At 43.1% G+C, this 21,055-nt stretch overlaps 1 protein-coding gene across 1 annotated transcript in view; it reads right to left on the bottom strand.

Moving 5' to 3' along the window:
* LOC141116688 (Fc receptor-like protein 5) overlaps positions 1–21,055 on the bottom strand; it is a 151,060-nt gene that overhangs the window by 17,892 nt on the left and 112,113 nt on the right. The window contains exons 7-9 of the mRNA XM_073609078.1: positions 19,893–20,156; positions 15,199–15,379; positions 1,279–1,430 (exon numbers count right to left, since the gene is read on the bottom strand). Coding sequence (XP_073465179.1) covers positions 1,279–1,430; positions 15,199–15,379; positions 19,893–20,156 — 597 coding nt within the window. The remainder of the gene's footprint in view (positions 1–1,278; positions 1,431–15,198; positions 15,380–19,892; positions 20,157–21,055) is intronic.

Below are 21,055 nucleotides of genomic sequence, written 5' to 3'. Positions count from 1 at the left end.
CACAGAACTTCCCCGATGCGCGCCCGCAAAGCTTTTTTGGTCCTACCTCTCTTCTGGGTCAGAAGAGTGCACTTGGTTTTGCACTCCCGTGACCAGTGGCGACTGGTGCTCAAAATTTTTTTTGGGGGGGGCAAACAAACTGAACAATTCTAAAAAAAAAACCCCATCAATTACAGCCTCACTGTGCCATCAAACGCAGCCACTGTGCCCATCAATTGCCGCCACTGTACCATCAAACGCAGCCACTATGACATCCATCACAGCCACTGTGTCCATTAATTGCCACCACTGTGCCATCAAACGCAGCCACTGTGCCATCAAATGCTCCCACTGTGCCATATCAAATGCTCCCACTGTGCCCCATCAAACGCAGCCACTGTGCCATATCAAATGCTTCCACTGTGCCCATTAAATGCTCCCACTGTGCCCCATCAAATGCTCCCACTGTGCCCCATCAAATGCTTCCACTGTGCCATATCAAATGCTCCCACTGTGCCCATCAAATGCTCCCACTGTGCCCCAACAAAATGCTCCCACTGTGCCATCAAATGCTCCCACTGTGCCCCATCAAACGCAGCCACTGTGCCATATCAAATGCTCCCACTGTGCCCATCAAATGCTCCCACTGTGCCCATCAAATGCTCCTACTGTGCCCCATCAAAATGCTCCCACTGTGCCATAAAATGCTCCCACTGTGCCCCATCAAACGCAGCCACTGTGCCATATCAAAAGCTCCCACTGTGCCCATCAAATGCTGCCAGTGTCCCCCCCCACCTGCCCACCATCTGCCCGGCACTTACCCTGTCTCAGAGGGGCAGCGGGTGACGGCGGCAAGTGGTGTCCTGCATGCTTCTCGATGCTCCTCGATGTCTTCTCCCATTCTCTCTTCCCATCCTCTGCTATGATTGGACGCCTGATAGGCGTCCAATCACAGCGCCCGTCGTTTCAGCCAATCAGGTAACAGACCCGAGCACCTGATTGCCTGCTCGATCACCAAAGTCAGCACTCAAGCAAATACAGGAACACTGGTAAAAGCTGCAGATCAGACAGCAACCAACTAGTACAGTTGCTGAACTTATATAGGCCACTTGGCGCAGTATAATTTGCAAATGAACGCACGCTTGCACATCTGCATATATGCACGCCTGTGCACTGCAAGATGGTCACCCGCTGGGCCGCACCTGCCAATTTGCCTGCGCCATGGAGCTTCGACTGCACTATGACCAGCGTGTCCCTGACACATACGTAACTAATGATGGCCTAATTTCATGTGCTTACCATGTATCTGGATATAGAGCCCATCACTCATCTTCCTCACAGTGTCAGACACCGTCCTCACTTCACAGGTATAATTCCCAGAATCCTCCAGCTGAGATGACCGCACCCTGTATGTATCAGATACATTGTATCCCCGCACAGTCCGTCCATCTCTGTAGAAGGCAAAGTGCAGCTCTGTGCCGCCTCTGAGCGGATCCAGTCTGGTGTCACATCTCACCGTCATCTCATCTCCTTCTATTACCCTGGACGGGGTCACTTTTATTTCTGGAGGAGAGAAGAGCTCTGGAAGAGAAAATTGATAGAAATGACAAATGATGGGAATATATTATTATTCTGTTGACAATTACACAATACTTTGCAGGGACATAAAACAATTTATATCATGTATATATTTATGTCTTTGGTTATCCACTATAGTATTACACAGTAATAGAGAACCTAGTAAGGTCAGACAATGGCCTCCTCCAGAGCTGAATGGACGTCTTGGCACACATATACACTACACATCACTTCACAAGATATGGTGACAGGTTCCTCTAAGTTCCTCTAAGCAAGAATTTCTAAAATTCAGGTGAATTTATCATGTTTTTAGGCCAAAATAAAAAACTTGTCCATATCTATCAGATCTGTACGTAGACAGGTTAGACCAATACCAACTTCCACAACATGGCTCATCACACATTGGACATTGGCATATCTGAGAGTTTCAGTGTTTTCTGCTGATACCAGAAGATCCAACCAAATGCTGTTTTTTTTCAACAATGATAGAGAAGGATTCACAAGCATCTGTAGGTCAACGGCTTAATAGCAGCAGGCTATGGCAGTATGCAGCTTCTAAAACGAACATGAAGAATGAGCAAAAATTAATGACAAAAAAAGGGGGGAGGGGATGGTGAAGGGACTTTACTTGAGACATGTCAATGGATACAAAGACTTTTTGTTCCACATTCAAGAGGATTGGTCTGCAACAAGTGTATGTCTATAGTTGGTGAAATGTTGTAATAACCACATATGTACATATAACCTAGGATACCATAATCTCCAAAAATATTCAAAGTATAGAATGATACAAAATATTTTAATAGGGTTTGTGTAAAACATACTTCATGGAATGCATTGTACAACATGGTTTAGACATATACAGGCAGTAAGGCAAAAGGTACAATTCAAGTAATTGAAGCAGTTACAGAAAGAAAGAGGATATTGTTATTCTTATATAATAAAACAATATGTGCATCCATAAAATGGTAACTCTACGTGTTTCTTGGCTTTCTACCAATCATCAGGAGTCAGATGCAAATTAACTAAAAATTTAAAACAATAGAAACATCTATTAATATATAGTCAGTCAGGGATAAATGGAAAGTAAGTACAGAAGAAACATATCTTTCGATAATACTTACAATACAATTCCTTGGTCAATGACAGCCAATGGGCTGAGATATGTGAGTGGTCTGGGCCAGCAAAGTCTCGCCCGGGGCTGAGGCCCAACACACATGTCCCCTGGGCCATGGACAACAGCCGCCGAGGAACCGCAGCACCCCAATAAAAACACCACCAGGAAGGAGAGGTGCAACCAGGCCGCTAAGCACAGGATGGGCTGTAAAAAGGAGGAAAATTAGATGAAGGTGAGAGGAGGAGATGAATGTGTGTATGTGAAGGATAGATGTATCAGTGAGAACTATATGGCGAAGTGATGGGTGTAGTGTATGAATGCTAAGAAACAAGTAAAGGTGTGGTGGGTATTGGGTGATGTTGAGGGAAAAAGGGCAGGTAGTGTGTGTGCTTGAGGAGTCAATCAAATTATATTGAACAAAGTGATGAAAGGAGAGTGTGAAGGAAAGATGTGATTACCTGGATGGTACCAGTGCGAAGCGGAAGGTCCTTCCCTGACCATGGCAATGCCTGGAGTGAGACGGTCTGGGGCAGCCGCTATATGCCGCAGGCTGGGGGCGTGCTCACGCCAACGTCATGTGAGGGCATGATGACGGCATCAAGGGGGGAGGGGGCACTTCCTCCACAATACAAGTGGTGATGGTGGTGGTGGTGTTTTTATTCGTGTGCTGCGGTTCCTCTGCGGCTGTTGTCCGTGGCCCAGGGGGCATGTGTTCGGCCTCAGCCCCGGGCGAGACTTTGCTGGCCCAGACCACTCACATATCCCGGCCCATTGGTTGTCATTGACCAAGGAACTGTATTGTAAGTATTATCGAAACATATGTTTCTTCTGTACTTACTTTCCATTTATCCCTGACTGACTATATATTAATAGATGTTTCTATTGTTTTAAATTTTTTGTTAATTTGCATCTGACTCCTGATGATTGGTAGAAAGCCAAGAAACGCGTAGAGTTACCATTTTATGGATGCACATATTGTTTTATTATATAAGAATAACAATATCCTCTTTCTTTCTGTAACTGCTTCAATTACCTGAATTATACCTTTTGCCTTACTGCCTGTATATGTCTAAACCATGTTGTACAATGCATTCCATGAAGTATGTTTTACGCAAACCCTATTAAAATATTGTGTATCATTCTATACTTGGAATATTTTTGGAGATTATGGTATCCTAGGTTATATGTACATATATGGTAATTACAACATTTCACCAACTATAGACATATCACTTGTTTCAGACCAATCCTCTTGGATGTGGAACAAACAGTCTTTGTATCCATTGACATGTCTCAAGTAAAGTCCCTTCACCACCACCCCCCTTTTTTGTCATAAATTACTGGGATGGAGACATGTCAATGCAACTATTGGTGTGGACTGTGGACAGATCACAATTCTATTTCTTTTAGAGCAAAAATTAATGGTTTATCCAAAATTTTTATGATATTGGGACTTTTTTTGGATGTTTGCCAGTTTGTTTGTTTTTCTTTTAGTTTTTTTTTATTTTAGTTTTTTTTTTGGGGGGGGGGTTGGGTAAAATTGGCTTTAAATGGCTCCTGGGGCAGCATTTTTCAACTTAAATTTTCAATTTTTCAATTTTTTTAAATTTCATTTTTCATTTTTTTACATTTTTTTTTTTTTTTTAGGGAATATATTGCTTTCTATGTGGACTCTGTGTACACCTATAAAGAAATGTAGTGCCAACAGGCAGTGATGGATTTTTGTAAGTAAGTAAGTCATGAAATGACAATGAAAGAAACCTGGAGCAGCGCTCAAAGCAAGAAGACACGACTTTCCCTGAGTGTCCAGCAATAGGGGTGACGGTGTCTGTATAAACTCATCCAGCATGCAGACCAGAGAGACTCCACTCTCCCGTCAATGCAGGCACTGACATACTTTTGCCCCGTACACACGGTCGGATTTTCCAACGGGAAGTGTTGGATGCTTGTTGGCTGAAAGTCTGACCGTGTGTACGCTCCATCGAACATTTGTTGTCGGACTTTCCGCCAACAAATGTTTGCTAGAAGGTTCTCAATTTTCTGCCAACAAAGCTTTGTTGTCGGAATTTCCGATCGTGTGTACATAAGTCCGTCATACAAACGTTCACACACGCTCAGAATCAAGTAGAAGGGGCCGCACTGGCTATTGAACTTCCTTTTTCTCGGCCCGTCGTACGTGTTGTACGTCACCCCGTTCTCACTTTCGTAATTGTTGGCCAACATTTGTGAGACCGTGTGTATGCAAGACAAATTTGAGCCAACAACCTTCAAATACAATTCCATGGTTTTGTTGTCAGAAAGTCCGATCTTGTTTATGAGGTATTAGGTTTTTGAAAAAAAAAATGACTTTGGAAGACTCTAGCATGGTGAGACCAGACGCTATTTCTGAAAAAATTTTAGCAAAGACAGAATTGGTTATTTCAGTGCAAAATCAATTTTGGTGAAATCACTCATTCCTACTAAAAAATATATTCTCTGGTACTAAAAGAGCCAAAGACTGAAGAAGAACACATAATTTTGCCACATATAAAGCATTAGTTAGATCTTGTCTGGATTGTACCATTTCGTTTTGAGTACCAGTCCAAAATAAGGATCTCCTGGAACTGAGAAGAGTGCAAAGAAATTAAAAGGAGCCATAAGGACCTCAATTATGAGAATAGACTGAGGAAATTATAGAAATGCATAGTTTTTTTTGTTAAACAGTAAGTGTTTTTTATGGTCAGTACCAAATTTATATATTTTTAAAGATATTTTTTTCTTTTGCTGTAGTCAAGTACTGTAGTGGCATAGGGAACAATTGATTGGATGGTTGGGGACTTGGGTGTGATGATTTTTCCCACTGCTTTGCCCTGTAAGAAACCAAAAATTCAAAGAACTGTCTTGAGAAAAGTTTTAATTTTTTTAATTTTTTTTATTTATTTATTTTTAGTTCTGTTTGTATATAATTTTTTTCATACTTACCTTTCTTGAATGTCTTTAGGTCAGTCTCCTCTGGTGTTGGGTTGTTCCCAATGATGCAGAGAGGGGTGCTGATGCTGGTCTTTACCTCATTACACTGTGAGTGCAGAGCATGGGGCTAACACTCCCAGGGAGGATGGAGGGGGGGTGTCCTCAATCTTTCAGGCTTAAAGTAGTTGTAAAGTCAGAAGGTTTTTTATCTTATGCATTAAGATAAAAAGCCTTATGTGTGCAGAACCCTCCCCCCACCCCAATACTTTCCTGAGCCCCATCTCTATCCAGCAATATGCACGGGTGTCTCCGCGACTCTCCCTCCTGGGTCCCATACTTTTTTTATCTGTAATTAGTTCAAATCTTGTAACGCCATCTTTTTAAACACTTCCACATGGCCGTCATTCCCTTATGGAGGATTAAATAGAGATTTATTTCTCAAAGTGCTATGTGCATTAGTGTTATTCCCTACTGCTCTTCTTACTGGCGCTTCACCAGGTTTGGACAACATATGTTTTTGATTTATTACATACTATTATGTCCTGCATTGGTATTGACAGTTTTATACTACTTATGTTTTAGCTTAGATTATGTAATATTATCACATTAGTACACATCTTTTTATATTATTTTGTAGTTTATACTACATTGCTGCCATGCCATTTGGTAAACTTGACAACCGGACGAGTTTCCTTATTATTTCCTATACCTTAACTAGTAGTATGTCATCTGATTTTTTTCCACCTCCTGTATGTATAGCAGTATTTTGGATACATTGCATAATCATGTTTTTTATCATGTCTTTATGCTGACTGTTGTTAATGAAATCTATTTGTCTTGCTACGATACGTCGTCGTCGTACATTTTGTAAGTCACCACGTTCCCACATTCGTAATTGTTGGCTAACATTTGTGTGACCGTGTGTATGCAAGACAAGTTGGAGCCAACATCCTTCGAACAAAAATCCACGGTTTTGTTGTCGGAAAGTCCGATCGTGTGTACAGGGCATAAGTCTACCTTTGTTTCTTAATAAATGTATTGTTATATACTACACCATGAGTAGGGATGAGCTTCGTGTTTGAGTCGAACCATGTTCGACTCGAACATCGTCTGTTCGCCAGTTCGCTGAATTGCGAACGATATGGGCCGTTCGCGCCAAATTCGTGTGGCGCATCACGGTCCATAATTCACTTCGGCATCGCAGTGCATTGCTGGCTGATGATTGGCCAAGCATGCACTATGACCCACATGCTTGGCCAATCACAGCGCCGTCAGTAGAGAGAGCTGTAATTCTTTGGCCAATTATGGCTCAGGGGGTTTAGAACACGCCCCACACTATATAAGGCGGCCTGCACGGAGGCCCTGTGTAGTGTGTTCCGGCGTGCTGAGAGAGAGAGAGACAGTGTCATTTCATTTGAGTTAGCTAGATTAGGCAGGACAGTCAGTGAGTTAGCTGCACTTACAGTGTATTGTGTATATATATATATATGCATCCCAGGTGTTGTATATATATATATATATATATATATACACACTGTATTCAGTTTAGCTAGATCCGTTCCTGTTATCTTCCTACTGACAGGCAGGCTTGTCTTGTTACAGTATTTACAGCTACCTGAAGAAAATTGCTGGTGTTCTTTTGATCCTATTAGTACCACAGTCAGGCAGCTAGACTATTTACAGTTAGTGTAGTGCGTCCTCCTCACAGTGTTCAGTTAAAGCTACAAGTTAGTTTAGTGTGACCTCTGCACAGTGTTCAGCTAAAACTACAAGTTAGTGTAGTGTGTCCTCCTCGCAGTGTTCAGCTAAAGCTACAAGTTAGGGTAGTGCGTCCTCCTCACAGTGTTCAGCTAAAACTACAAGTTAGTGTAGTGCGACCTCTGCACAGTGTTCAGCTAAAGCTACAAGTTAGTGTAGTGCGTCCTCTGAACAGTGTTCTGCTAAAACTACAAGTGTAGTGCGACCTCTGCACAGTGTTCAGCTAAAGCTACAAGTTAGTGTAGTGCGTCCTCTGAACAGTGTTCAGCTAAAACTACAAGCTAGATCAGGCAGGACAGTCAGTGAGTTAGCTGCACTTACAGTGTATTGTGTATATATATATGCATCCCAGGTGTTGCATATATATATATATATATATATATATATATATATATACACTGTATTCAGTTTAGCTAGATCCATTCCTGTTATCTTCCTACTGACAGGCAGGCTTGTCTTGTTACAGTATTTACAGCTACCTGAAGAAAATTGCTGGTGTTCTTTTGGTCCTATTAGTACCACAGTCAGGCAGCAGACTATTTACAGTTAGTGTAGTGCGACCTCTGCACAGTGTTCAGCTAAAGCTACACGTTAGTGTAGTGCGTCCTCCTCACAGTGTTCAGCTAAAACTACAAGTTAGTGTAGTGCGAGCTCTGCACAGTGTTCAGCTAAAGCTACCTGTAGAAGGTTGGTGGTGTTTTTCTGATCCTATCACTACCACAGGCAGCTAAATAAGCTACAAGTTAGTTTTTTGCGAGCTCTGCACAGTATTCAGCTAAAGTTACCTGTAGAAGGTTGGTGGTGTTTTCCTGATCCTATCACTACCGCAGACAGCTAAATAAGCTACAAGTTAGTTTTTTGCGAGCTCTGCACAGTGTTCACCTAAAGCTACCTGTAGAAGGTTGGTGGTGTTTTCCTAATCCTATCACTACCGCAGACAGCTAAATAAGCTACAAGTTAGTTTTTTGCGAGCTCTGCACAGTGTTCAGCTAAAGCTACCTGTAGAAGGTTGGTGGTGTTTTCCTGATCTTATCACTACCGCAGGCAGCTAAATAAGCTACAAGTTCGTTTTTTGTGAGCTCTGCACAGTGTTCAGCTAAAGCTACCTGTAGAAGGTTGGTGGTGTTCTCATACTACAGGCAGGCAGTTGATTTTGCAACAAGCCATTAGTATGTCTGGAAGGCCAACAAGGAGAGGCAGACAGTCACAAGCCAATAAAAGAGGGCAAGCAGGCTCTGTGTCTAGAGGCAACAGTGCTGGTCGTGGAGACGGTGCATCCTCATCAGCACGTGGCCGTGGGACACGCTTGGCCTTTTTTTCTGCATCTGACCGTGTTGAGCCTCAACATGCAGAAGACTTGGTCGAGTGGATGATCAAGCCATCCTCATCCTCCTCATCCTCTCTCACCCATGCTCAGGGTACTTTGTCGGGCAAAGCAGCTGCCAACGCGGCCTCTTCCCTCGGCTCAATGGCATCAGTGACTCCTTCCCTAGCCCCACCATGTCCTCCTGCAGAGTCCCTCGAACTGTTTGACCACAGTGTTGGGTACATGCTCCAGGAGGATGCCCAGCGTTTAGAAGGCTCTGATGATGATACTGAGCAAGATGAAGGCAGTAACGTGAGCACGGACAGAGGAGGTGCCCAAGAAGGACAGCAATTTGGCAGTCATGCTCCCCCTGCTGCAGCATACTGCTAGGTTTGCTCCAGTGATGAGGAGGGAGGGGATGATGAGGTCGCTGACTCAAAGTGGGTGCCTGATAGGAGAGAGGAGGAGGAGGAACATCACCAACGAGGCAGGATGCCCTCCAGAGGCCAGCCTAAGGGCAGCACACTGACTGCATCAAACCCCAAAGCTCTGCATGTGCAGGGCGCTGCTGTCTCTGCGAGTTATTCAAAAATTTCTTTGGTGTGGGCCTTTTTTGAGACGAGTGCATCAGATCGCACCGCTGCTATTTGCAACATATGTCTCAAGCGTATCTCGCGTGGCCAAAACATCTCCCGCTTGGGCACCACATGCTTGACCAGACATATGTTGACCTGCCATGCAGTTCATTGGCAAGCGTATCTAAAAGACCCACACCAAAGAACAAAGAGGACCTCTCCTTGCTCCTCATCAGCTGAGATCTCCAACCCCACTATACCTTCAGTCCTCTCTGAGACCTGCACTGAGAGGAATGAAGGTGTAGAATTAGGGGTGTCAAAGCCAAGTACTTGTGAGCAATCTGCTTTCGGTACACCGATGTCAGATTGTACCAGGCAAATTTCCCTGCTGCTGCACCGCCGAAAGAAGTTCGCTCCCAGCCATCCACATGCCCAGCGGTTGAATGCTAGCTTGGAAAAATTGCTAGCACTTCAACTGCTGCCTTTTCAGTTGGTAGACTCTGCCGCCTTCCGTGAGTTTGTGGAATGTGTGGTTCCTCAGTGGCAGGTACCCAAACGCCACTGTTTCTCACAGAAGGCGATTCCAGCTCTCTACCAGCATGTGGCAGGCAATGTCCATGCCTCGCTGGACAGGGCAGTCAATGGTAAGGTGCATATTACCGCTGACTCATGGTCCAGCAGGCATGGACAGGGACGTTACCTAAGTTTCACCGCGCATTGGGTGACTCTGCTGGCAGCTAGGAAGGATGCAGGACAAGGTGCAGTAGTGTTGGAGGTTGTTCCACCACCACGCCTCCAAAATGCCACTACTAATGATTGTGACTCACCTCTCTCCTCCACCCCTCCTCTTCTTCTTCCTCCATGGCCTCTTCCTGTGCCTTGTCCTCAGAACCAGCGGTGCTCTGTAGGCATTCAAGGGGCTACGCAAGTACGCAGGCCAAAAGATGCCATGCGATGCTTGAGCTGGTGTGCTTGGGGGACAGGGGCCACACTGGGGCAGAGGTTCTGTCAGCTCTGCAGGGGCAGGTTCAGAGGTGGTTGACGCCACGCCAACTTAAGGCAGGAAAGGTGGTTTGCGACAATGGCACCAACCTCCTCTCTGCCCTCCGACAGGGACAAATGACCCATGTGCCCTGTTTGGCTCACGTCCTTAACTTGGTGGTTCAGCGGTTCTTGGGCAGGTACCCGGGCTTACAGGATGTCCTGAGGCAGGCCAGGAAAGTCTGTGTGCATTTCCGCTGGTCATATAAAGCCAGTGTTCGGCTGGTGGACCTCCAAAAGGAGTTTAACCTGCCCAAGAACCGCCTAATCTGTGACATGCCCACCAGGTGGAACTCAACGTTGGCCATGCTGCAGCGGCTGCACATGCAGCAGAGGGCCATCAATGAGTACCTGTGCGACTATGGCACCAGGACAGGGTCAGGGGAGCTTGGTTTTTTTCCCCATGCCAGTGGGCCATGATCAGGGATGCATGCACTGTCCTGTCACCATTTGAGGAGGCCACGAGGATGGTGAGGAGTGACAGTGCATGCATCAGTGACACTGTCCCCCTTGCCCACCTGTTGGAGCACACGCTGCATGGAATAATGGACAGGGCACTTGAGGCAGAACAGAGGCAGGAAGAGGAGGACTTCCTTAGCTCTGAAGGCCCCCTTTATCCAGACAGTGTTCCTGCGTGCCCGCCGATCACACAGAAAGAGGAGGAGGAGTGTCAGTATGGAGGTGGAGCCTGGCACTCAGCATCAGCAGCAGTCTTTAAGGGATCAGTCCCAAGAAACACATGGACTTGTACGTGGCTGGGAGGAGGTGGCTGCGGACCATGTCGTCCTTAGTGACCCAGAGGACTCCGGACCGAATGCCTCAGCAAACCTACGCTGCATGGCCTCCCTGATCCTGCAAAGCCTGCATAAGGATCCTCGTATTCGTGGTATCAAGGAGAAGGACCAATACTGGCTGGCAACCCTCCTTGATCCACGTTACAAGGGTAAGGTTGTGGACCTTATCTTGCCGTCACAGAGGGATCAGAGGATGAAACATCTTTGGGAGGCCTTGCAGAAAGCTCTGTCCAACGCGTTCCCAGAGACTGGGAGGTTACAAACTCCTGTTTCTGGACAACGTGTTGCTGAGGCTTCGGTCAGTCAAAGAAGAACTGGAGAAGGTGGCCGTCTGACCGATGCATTCAGACAATTTTTTAGTCCGCAGCCCCAAGGTATGATCGGTTCCAGCAACCATCGCCAGTGTCTGTTTTACATGATGCAGGAATACCTAGGGGCAAGATCTGACTTGGACACCTTTCCCACCGAAAATCCTCTGGGTTACTGGGTCTTGAGAATGGATCACTGGCCAAAGCTTGCACAGTATGCAATTGAGCTACTGGCCTGTCCTGCATCCAGCGTTCTTTTGGAAAGCACATTCGGTGCTGCTGGAGGCTTTGTAACCAATCACAGGGTGCATCTGTCCACCGACTCGGTCGATCGACTGACCTTCATAAAAATTAATCAGTCTTGGATCACCACCAGCTACCAAGCACCTGATGCCGATGTAACCGAATAATTTTTTTTGAAATCTCAGATCCCCTCAAAGACTGCCTATGCTGATGCTGACTGACTATTCTGAGTAATTATCCTCTTCCTCCTCAATGATCACGCTGATCGCTTGTAAGAACATTTTTGGTTCTGGGCGCCTAAGGCCCAATTTTTCAGCCCCTGTTTAACAGGGGCATGTAATTACAATTTTTGATGCAATACTTTGCAGCAGGGTTTGTTCCTGCGTTCCAACTAGAGTATCTGTGAGGGGTTGCAGTGTTGTGGCACCAGCACTAGTGCCTAAGGCCTAATTTTGTAGCCCCTGTTCAACAGGGGCATGTAATTACAATTCTTGATCTAATATTTTACAGCAGGGCCCTGTGAGGGCTTACAGTGTTGTGGCCACAACAACACCTAAGGCCCAAATTTCTGCTGAGTATATAGGGCCCTACTTTCAAACATCCACCTTACAAACGACTCCTACTTGCAAACGGAAGGAGACAACAGGAAGTGAGATGAAATCTACCCCTAGGAAGGGAAATTCTCTCCTGTAAGAGTTAATATGGGAAAAACATTTCTCCTTTCCACTGATGCTTTATCACCAATCCTTGTTTCACAAAAAAAAACAAATTTTCAAAAAACATTTGTCATTGGGACAAAAAGTGAGGTGAAATCTTCTGAAGAGGAGCACAGACAGCAAAACAAATGTCACAGGGGTGATAACCCTTCCCTATGTTTTCCAAAAAGCTTAAAATAGATTTTTTGGCTGGAGCTAAACACGTTAAAAATGTACCAGTTCAAAATTACAAACAGATTCTACTTAACAACAAACCTGCTGTTCAGAGTACAGAGCCTGTATACTGCTGTTTCCTTTTTAATTTGGGTGCGGGGTTCCCCTTAATATCCATACAAGACCCAAAGGGCCTGGTAATGGACTGGGGGGTACCCATGCCGCTTGTCTCACTGATTTTCATCCATATTGCCAGGACCCAACATTACATTAAAGCCGCAAGCAGTTTTAAATGACTATTAAATGACTTTTTTTCCTTTAAAAATGACATTTTGTGCAGGGACTGTTCTAAACACGGGAAACATGCGCCACTTTACAGGCATACTATAGACACCCCCCAGGTACGATATTTAAAGGAATATTTCACTTTTTTTTTTTTTACTTTAAGCATCATTAAAATCACTGCTCCCGAAAAAACGGCCGCTTTTAAAAGTTTTTTTTGCATTGATATAGGTCCCCTGGGGCAGGACCCAGGTCCCCAAACACTTTTTAGGACAATACCATGAAAATTAGACTTTAAAATGAGCACTTTTGATTTTGAACGTTCGAGTCCCATAGACGTCAATGGGGTTCTAACATTCGTGCGAATTTTCAGTCCGTTCGCAGGTTCTGGGGGGTGTTCGGCTCATCCCTAACCATGAGGATTATCATTCTTATTACATGTGTGAGCCGATCGATTGCTACCACCTAATGAATAAAGTCTACTATATGGAGATCGAGCTTGCAGTTGATACGTGTTACCTTTTGATTGAAGGTGAGCGGCCATTGCACATGGTGGTGGAGTTTGTCTTGGATTGAGCACGGGAATATATGATTGCTCTTATTTCATCTGGATCATTTTTTGGGAAGCAATATTATACAATTCACCAAGGAACTTTAATTATTGTGTTTATTCACTTGTTTGCACGGAGCTTTTGCAACACCATTCATTGTGGATATTTTCCATGACATATTATTTTATGTTTGATATTTTTTCACTGAATTTTATGATATAGTTTCTTCTGCTGCTATATTTTGTCATTATTGTTTTATTTAGTGCCCCTCCATATTGCAACTATATAGTTGCGGAATAGTTGCGGAATATAATTACTGCGGGGACAGAGTCAGAGAGGAGGTCTGTATTCCAGACTAATTTTTATTTTTAACTATGGCTGGAGCAGCATTAAGAAAATAAAGTTTAAAGGCAAAAAGTCTTGTGAGCCACAATAATCCAATGCCCAGTGAAAACCAAACAAAAATGTGAATACCTAGCAGCAAACGCAGATCACGTATTCATGACCGTGCAAATAAATGTAAATCAAAATTGCGCTGCGCTCAAGTATATAACATATGAACTATTCAACGTGATAATAATACCAAAAACCATATAAGAAAGAAAATATATATATTTTTACACACAATTCCTCATAAGTGCAATGTGCATATAAATAGATAAAATATTCCAACATATAATCATAAAATACTGTGCATATAATGTATATATACGTTGATAAAGAGTGGATAAAAAACGTGCAGCAATTCACTTAAGGTGCAACATGCATATATTCTATTGTAATCTAAAAATAATTTACATTTAAGTGCCAAGTGAACCTTAGATAAATTAATAAAATCTATGACGGTGAAATAACGCCCAAAAAATATGCATATAACAGTCTTCAAACTATCCAGAAAGGTTATGTGTATATTCGTGTCCAAAGAAAACATTAACTGTCCAAATTATCCAGCGTGCTTAGTCCGAATGTCACAAAACATGCCACGGTGTGCCTCGGTGACCCCCCAAAGTGATTGCGCTCACCTTAGAGCGTGTGACACAGTGATTAGCTGCATCAAACCACGCTGTGGAGCCACCCCTGGGCTCTGTATAGTAGGCTAGATGCTATCTCCAACCTGGATCAATGTGGCTCCATAGACATCATACCATAAATGTAAAGAGAGACTATATAGTGTAATTCCATCAAAAAGTCTCCCCCTGATGAAGACACTCATCAAATGCTCCCACTGTGCCCCATCAAATGCTCCCACTGTGCCCCATCAAATGCTCCCACTGTGCCTCATCAAACGCAGCCACTGTGCTATATCAAATGCTCCCACTGTGCCCATCAAATGCTGCCAGTGTCCCCCCCCCCCGCCTGCCCGCCATCTGCCCGGCACTTACCCTGATAGGCATCCAATCACAGCGCCTGTCGTTTCAGCCAATCAGGTAACAGACCCGAGCACCTGATTGCCGACTTGATCACCAAAGTCAGCACTCAAGCAGATACAGGAACACTGGTAAAAGCTGCAGATCAGACAGCAATCAACTAGTACAGCTGCTGAACTTATATATATATTTGGCGCAGCATAATTTGCAAATGAACGCACCCTTGCACATTCGCATATGTGCACGCCTATGTACTGCAAGAGGGTCACCCGCCGGGTCGCACCTGCCAATTTGTCTGCGCCATGGAGCTTCGACTGCACTATGACCAGCGTGTCCCTGACACATACGTAACTAATGATGGCCTAATTTCATGTGCTTACCATGTATCTGGATATAGAACCCATCACTCATCTTCCTCACAGTGTCAGACCTCGTTCTCACTTCACAGGTATATTTCCCAGAATCCTCCAGCTGAGATGACCGCACTCTGTATGTATCAGATACATTGTATCCCCGCACAGTCCGTCCATCTCTGTAGAAGGCAAAGTGCAGCTCTGTGCCGCCTCTGAGCGGATCCAGTCTGGTGTCACATCTCACCGTCATCTCATCTCCTTCTATTATCCTGGACGGGGTCACTTTTATTTCTGGAGGAGAGAAGATCTCTGGAAGAGGAAAGGATGACAATGATTGGTCAGTATGAGTCCTATTCCCTCAACATGTGAGTGTCAGGGAATAAAGAAAGTGAAAGTGTATGTAAGGATAATGTATGATTGGATCAAAGCCATTCTTTTAGGTTTACATCCTCACCATATATTTGGATATAGAGCTCATCACTCATCTTCTTCACAGTGTCAGACCTCGTCCTCACTTCACAGGTATATTTCCCAGAATCCTCCAGCTGAGATGACCGCACTCTGTATGTATCAGATACATCGTATCCCCGCACAGTCCGTCCATCTCTGTAGAAGGCAAAGTACAGCTCTGTGCCGCCTCTGAGCGGATCCAGTCTGGTGTCACATCTCACCGTCATCTCATCTCCTTCTATTACCCTGGACGGGGTCACTTTTATTTCTGGAGGAGAGAAGAGCTCTAGAAGAGGAAATTGATAGAAATGACAAATGATGGGAATATATTAATTATTCTGTTGACAATTACACAATGCTTTTCAAGGACATAAAACAATTTATATCATGTATATATTTACGTCTTTGGTTAAGTGGACCTGTTGTATCCACTATAGTATTACACAGTAATAGAGAACCTAGTAAGGTCAGACAATGGCAGCCTCCAGAGCTGAATGGAAGTCGTGGCACACATATACACTACACATCACTTCACAAGATATGGTGACAGGTTCCTCTAAGTTCCTCTAAGCAAGAATTTCTAGAATTCATGTGAATTTATTATGTTTTTAGGCCAAAATAAAAAACTTGTCCATATCTATCAGATCTGTACCTGGACAGGTTAGAGGGGTGTCCAAACTACGGCCCTCCAGCTGTTGCAGAACTACACTTCCCATGAAGCATTGTAAAACTCTGAAATTCACAGACATTACTAGGCATGATGGGAATTGTAGTTCCTGAACAACTGGGGGGCCATAGTTTGGACACCCCTGGGTTAGACCAATACCAATTTCCACAACACGGCTCATAATTACACATTGGGTATTTGCATATCTGAGAGTTTCAGTGTTTTCTGCTGATACCAGAAGGCCCAACCAAATGCTGTTTTTTTTTTCAACAATGATAGAGAAGGATTCACAAGCATCTGTGATATTGGGGCATTGTGATATTTTCATGATATTGGGACTTTTTTTGGATGTTTGCCAGTTTGTTAATTTTTCTTTTAGTTTTTTTTTATTTTAGTTTTTTTTTTGGAGGGGGGGGGGTAAAATTTGCTTTAAATGGCTCCTGGGGCAGAATTTTTCAACTTATAAAAACATTTAATGTTTTCATTTTCAATTTTTACATTTTACATTTTTTTAAATTTCATTTTTAATTTTTTTACATTTTTTTTTTTTTTTTTTTAGGGAATATATTGCTTTCTATGTGCACTCTGTATTCACCTATAAAGAAATGTAGTGCCAACAGGCAGTGATGGATTTTTGTAAGTAAGTAAGTCATGAAATGACAATGAAAGAAACCTGGAGCAGCGCTCAAAGCAAGAAGACACGACTTTCCCTGAGTGTCCAGCAATAGGGGTGACAGTGTTTGTATAAACTCATCCAGCATGCAGACCAGAGAGACTCCACTCTCCCGTCAATGCAGGCACTGACATACTTATGCCCCGTACACATGGTCGGATTTTCCAACGGGAAGTGTTGGATGCTTGTTGGCTGAAAGTCTGACCGTGTGTGCGCTCCATCGAACATTTGTTGTCGGACTTTCCGCCAACAAATGTTTGCTAGAAGGTTCTCAAATTTTCTGCCAGCAAAACTTTGTTGTAGGAATTTCCGATCGTGTGTACACAAGTCCGTTGTACAAAGGTTCACGCATGCTCGGAATCAAGCAGAAGGAGCCGCACTGGCTATTGAACTTCCTTTTTCTCGGCCCGTCGTACGTCTTGTACGTCACCCCGTTCTCACGTTCGTAATTGTTGGCCAACAAGTATTAGGTTTTTGAAAAAAAAAAATGACTTTGGAAGACTCTAGCATGGTGAGACCAGACGCTATTTCTGAAAAAATTTCAGCAAAGACAGAATTGGTTATTTCAGTGCAAAATCAATTTTGATGAAATCACTCATTCCTACTAAAAATATATATTCTCTGGTACTAAAAGAGCCAAAGGCTGAAGAAGAACACATAATTTTGCCACATATAAAGCATTAGTTAGACTTTGTCTTGATTGTACCATTTTGTTTTGGGTACCAGTCCAAAATAAGGATCTCCTGGAACTGGGAAGAGTGCAAAGAAATTAAAAGGAGCCATGAGGACCTCGGTTATGAGAATAGACTGAGGAAAGTATAGAAATGTATAGTTTTTTTGTTACACAGTAATGCCCCGTACACACGGTCGGACATTGATCGGACATTCCGACAACAAAATCCATGGATTTTTTCCGACGGATGTTGACTCAAACTTGTCTTGCATACACACGATCACACAAAGTTGTCGGAAAATCAGATCGTTCTGAACGCGGTGACGTAAAACACGTACGTCGGGACTATAAACGGGGGAGTAGCCAATAGCTTTCGTCTCTTAATTTATTCTGAGCATGTGTGGCACTTTGTGCGTCGGATTTGTGTACACACGATCGGAATTTTATAGCCTGCTCTCAAACTTTGTGTGTCGTAAATTCCTATGGAAAATGTGTGATGGAGCCCACACACGGTCGGAATTTCCGACAACAAGGTCCTATCACACATTTTCCATCGGAAAATCCTATTGTGTGTACGGGGCATTAGTGTTTTTTATGGTCAGTACCAAATTTATATATTTTTAAAGATATTTTTTTTTTTTGCTGTAGTCAGGTACTGTAGTGGCAAAGGGAACTGATTGGATGGTTGGGGACTTGGATGTGATGATTTTACCCACTGCTTTGCCCTGTAAGAAACCAACAATTCAAAGAACTGTCTTAAGAAAAGATTTAATTTTTTTTATTTTTTATTTATTTATTTATTTTTAGTTCTGGGTGTATATCATTTTTTTCATACTTACCTTTCTTGAATGTCTTTAGGCCAGTCTCCTCTGGTCTCCTCTCACATTAGTACACATCTTTTTATATTATTTTGTAGTTTATACTACATTGCTGCCATGCCGTTTGGTAAACTTGACAACCAGATGAGTTTCCTTATTATTTCCTATACCTTATCTAGTAGTATGCCATCTGATGTTTTTTCCACCTCCTGTATGTATAATAGTATTTTGGATACATTGCATCATGTTTTTTATCATGTCTTTATGCTGACTGTAGTTAATGAAATCTGTTTGCCTTGCTATGATATACGGTTCCTAAGGTTACTGATATGCTATTTATTCCGGCATCAGTCACCCAGCCTCCAACCCTTGAGGAAGTCACGTGTCAGTGACGCAACACATCGGGAGGAGCCAGGTGACTTCACTTCCGGCCCCAGCTGCTATACTCATAGCAGTTATTTTAACTGTAATGCCGCGTACACACGATCTGACTTTCCGACGGGAAATGTTGGATGTGAGCTTGTTGGCTGAAAGTCTGACCGTGTGTTTGCTCCATTGAACATTTGTTGTCAGACTTTCCGCCAACAAATGTTAGCTAGCAGGTTCTCAAATTTTCCTGCTAACAAAAGTTTGTTGTCGGACTTTCCGATCCTGTGTACACAAGTCCGTCTCACAAAAGTTCACGCATGCTCGGAATCAAGTACGAGCCGGAAGTACTCGGTCTTGTAAAACTAGCGTCCATAATGGAGATATCACATGACTATTGAACTTCCTTTTTATCGGCTCGTCGTACAACTTGTATGTCACCACGTTCCCACATTCGTAATTGTTGGCCAACATTTGTGTGACCGTGTGCATGCAAGACAAGTTGGAGCCAACACCCTTCGAAAAAAAATCCACGGTTTTGTTGTCGGAAAGTCCGATCGTGTGTACGGGGCATAAGTCTACCTTTGTTTCTTAATAAATGTATTGTTATATACTACACCATGAGGATTATCATTCGTATTACATGTGTGAGCCGATCGATTGCTACCACCTAATGAATAAAGTCTACTATATGGAGATTGAGTTTGCAGTTGATACGTGTTACCTTTTGATTGAAGGTGAGCGGTCATTGCACATGGTGGTGGAGTTTGTCTTGGATTGAGCACGGGAATATATGATTGCTCTTATTTCACCAGGATCTTTTTTTGGGAAGCACTATTATACAATTCACCAAGGAACTTTAATTATTGTGTTTATTCACTTGTTTGCACGGAGCTTTTGCAACACCATTCATTGTGGATATTTTCCATGACATATTATCTTATGTTTGATATTTTTTCACTGAATTTTATGATATAGTTTCTTCTGCTGCTATATTTTGTCATTATTGTTTTATTTAGCGCCCCTCCATATTACAATTATATAGTTGCGGAATATAATTACTGCGGGGACAGAGTCAGAGAGGAGGTCTGTATTCCAGACTGATTTTTTATTTTTAACTATGGCTGGAGCAGCATTAACAAAATAAAGTTGTCATGATTTTGGCTTTAATTTACCTTTCACAGAGATAAAGGATACATCCGAGTGCTCTTGCACTCTTGAACGTTGTATTTGTTTAGTACATTTGTACAATCCAGACTGACTCATCGTTATATTAGGAATATGGAATGTGGAGTCAGTTTCTGATGATTTTATCTCCTGATCATCCTTGTAGAATTTTGTGTTTTTTGCATTATACAATCTCCGATGATGATGACATCTCAGAGTCAGGGAGTCTCCTTCATATATGGCAGATGGAGGTCTCTGCAGGATGACACGACCTGAAATGTAATAAAATGATACTTTAGGTTGTTCTATTCACACCAAACAATCTGTAATGATGGAGATGAGATGGATGACTCACTTATTATAACATTTAGGAAGACGGGATCACTGATATCACTAACAATGGTCTGGCACTGGTAATCTCCTCTGTCCTCCACTCTTGAAGATGTTATATGAAGTCTCTGTTGATCTCCACGTATTGGTCTCTTATCTTTGTACCAGTGATAGGTCCGGGGCTCCTCTGGTACAGTAGATGGCACATTACATGTTAGAGTCATAGAGTCTTTATATATTATATCCCCCCAGTTGGGTGTGAAGGTCACCACAGGTTTGATGGCCCCTCCTATAGAAGAAAAGAGATCACACAGAACACGTAGAGAGCACAGTGTGCAGCAAAACACAGAGAGGTGAACACATTTTTTGTAAGAAAATAAGATTTCATGCCTGTTTTTTAAAATTTTTTCCTGATTGATGATTAAAAAAAACTGTCAGTTTCATAAAGCAAAGTGCGCGTTTGTGAATAAGTAAAAGTAGACATTTTAGATGTAGGCAGTACGGGGGAACTCCCGGTAGACTGCATATTGATTCTCATGGGGGTTTGCTCCATCTCATGGCCAGAGGCTGAACTGCTTAAAAGGGCCCCATACTGTACACAAAAAATAATATCTTCCAAGCTTTCCAGTGACACCTGTCCCGCCACTAACTACAGGGTCATTTTGGGGGAATAGTGCAGAGTAATGATTACTTTCCACCAGCTTTTCAAAACACACTTTATACTTTGCTCATGTCCGGCTTTAAAAAAGGAGTATGGCACAAAGCTTTTTTGGTCCTACCTCTCTTCTGGGTCAGAAGAGTGCACTTGGTTTTGCACTCCCGTGAACAGTGGCGTCTGGTG

This window comes from Aquarana catesbeiana, linkage group LG13, assembly GCF_042186555.1.
Source record: "Aquarana catesbeiana isolate 2022-GZ linkage group LG13, ASM4218655v1, whole genome shotgun sequence".
Lineage (NCBI taxonomy): Eukaryota > Metazoa > Chordata > Amphibia > Anura > Ranidae > Aquarana > Aquarana catesbeiana.
Note: the sequence above shows the minus strand (reverse complement) of the source record. Positions and strands in the feature narration are given on the sequence as shown.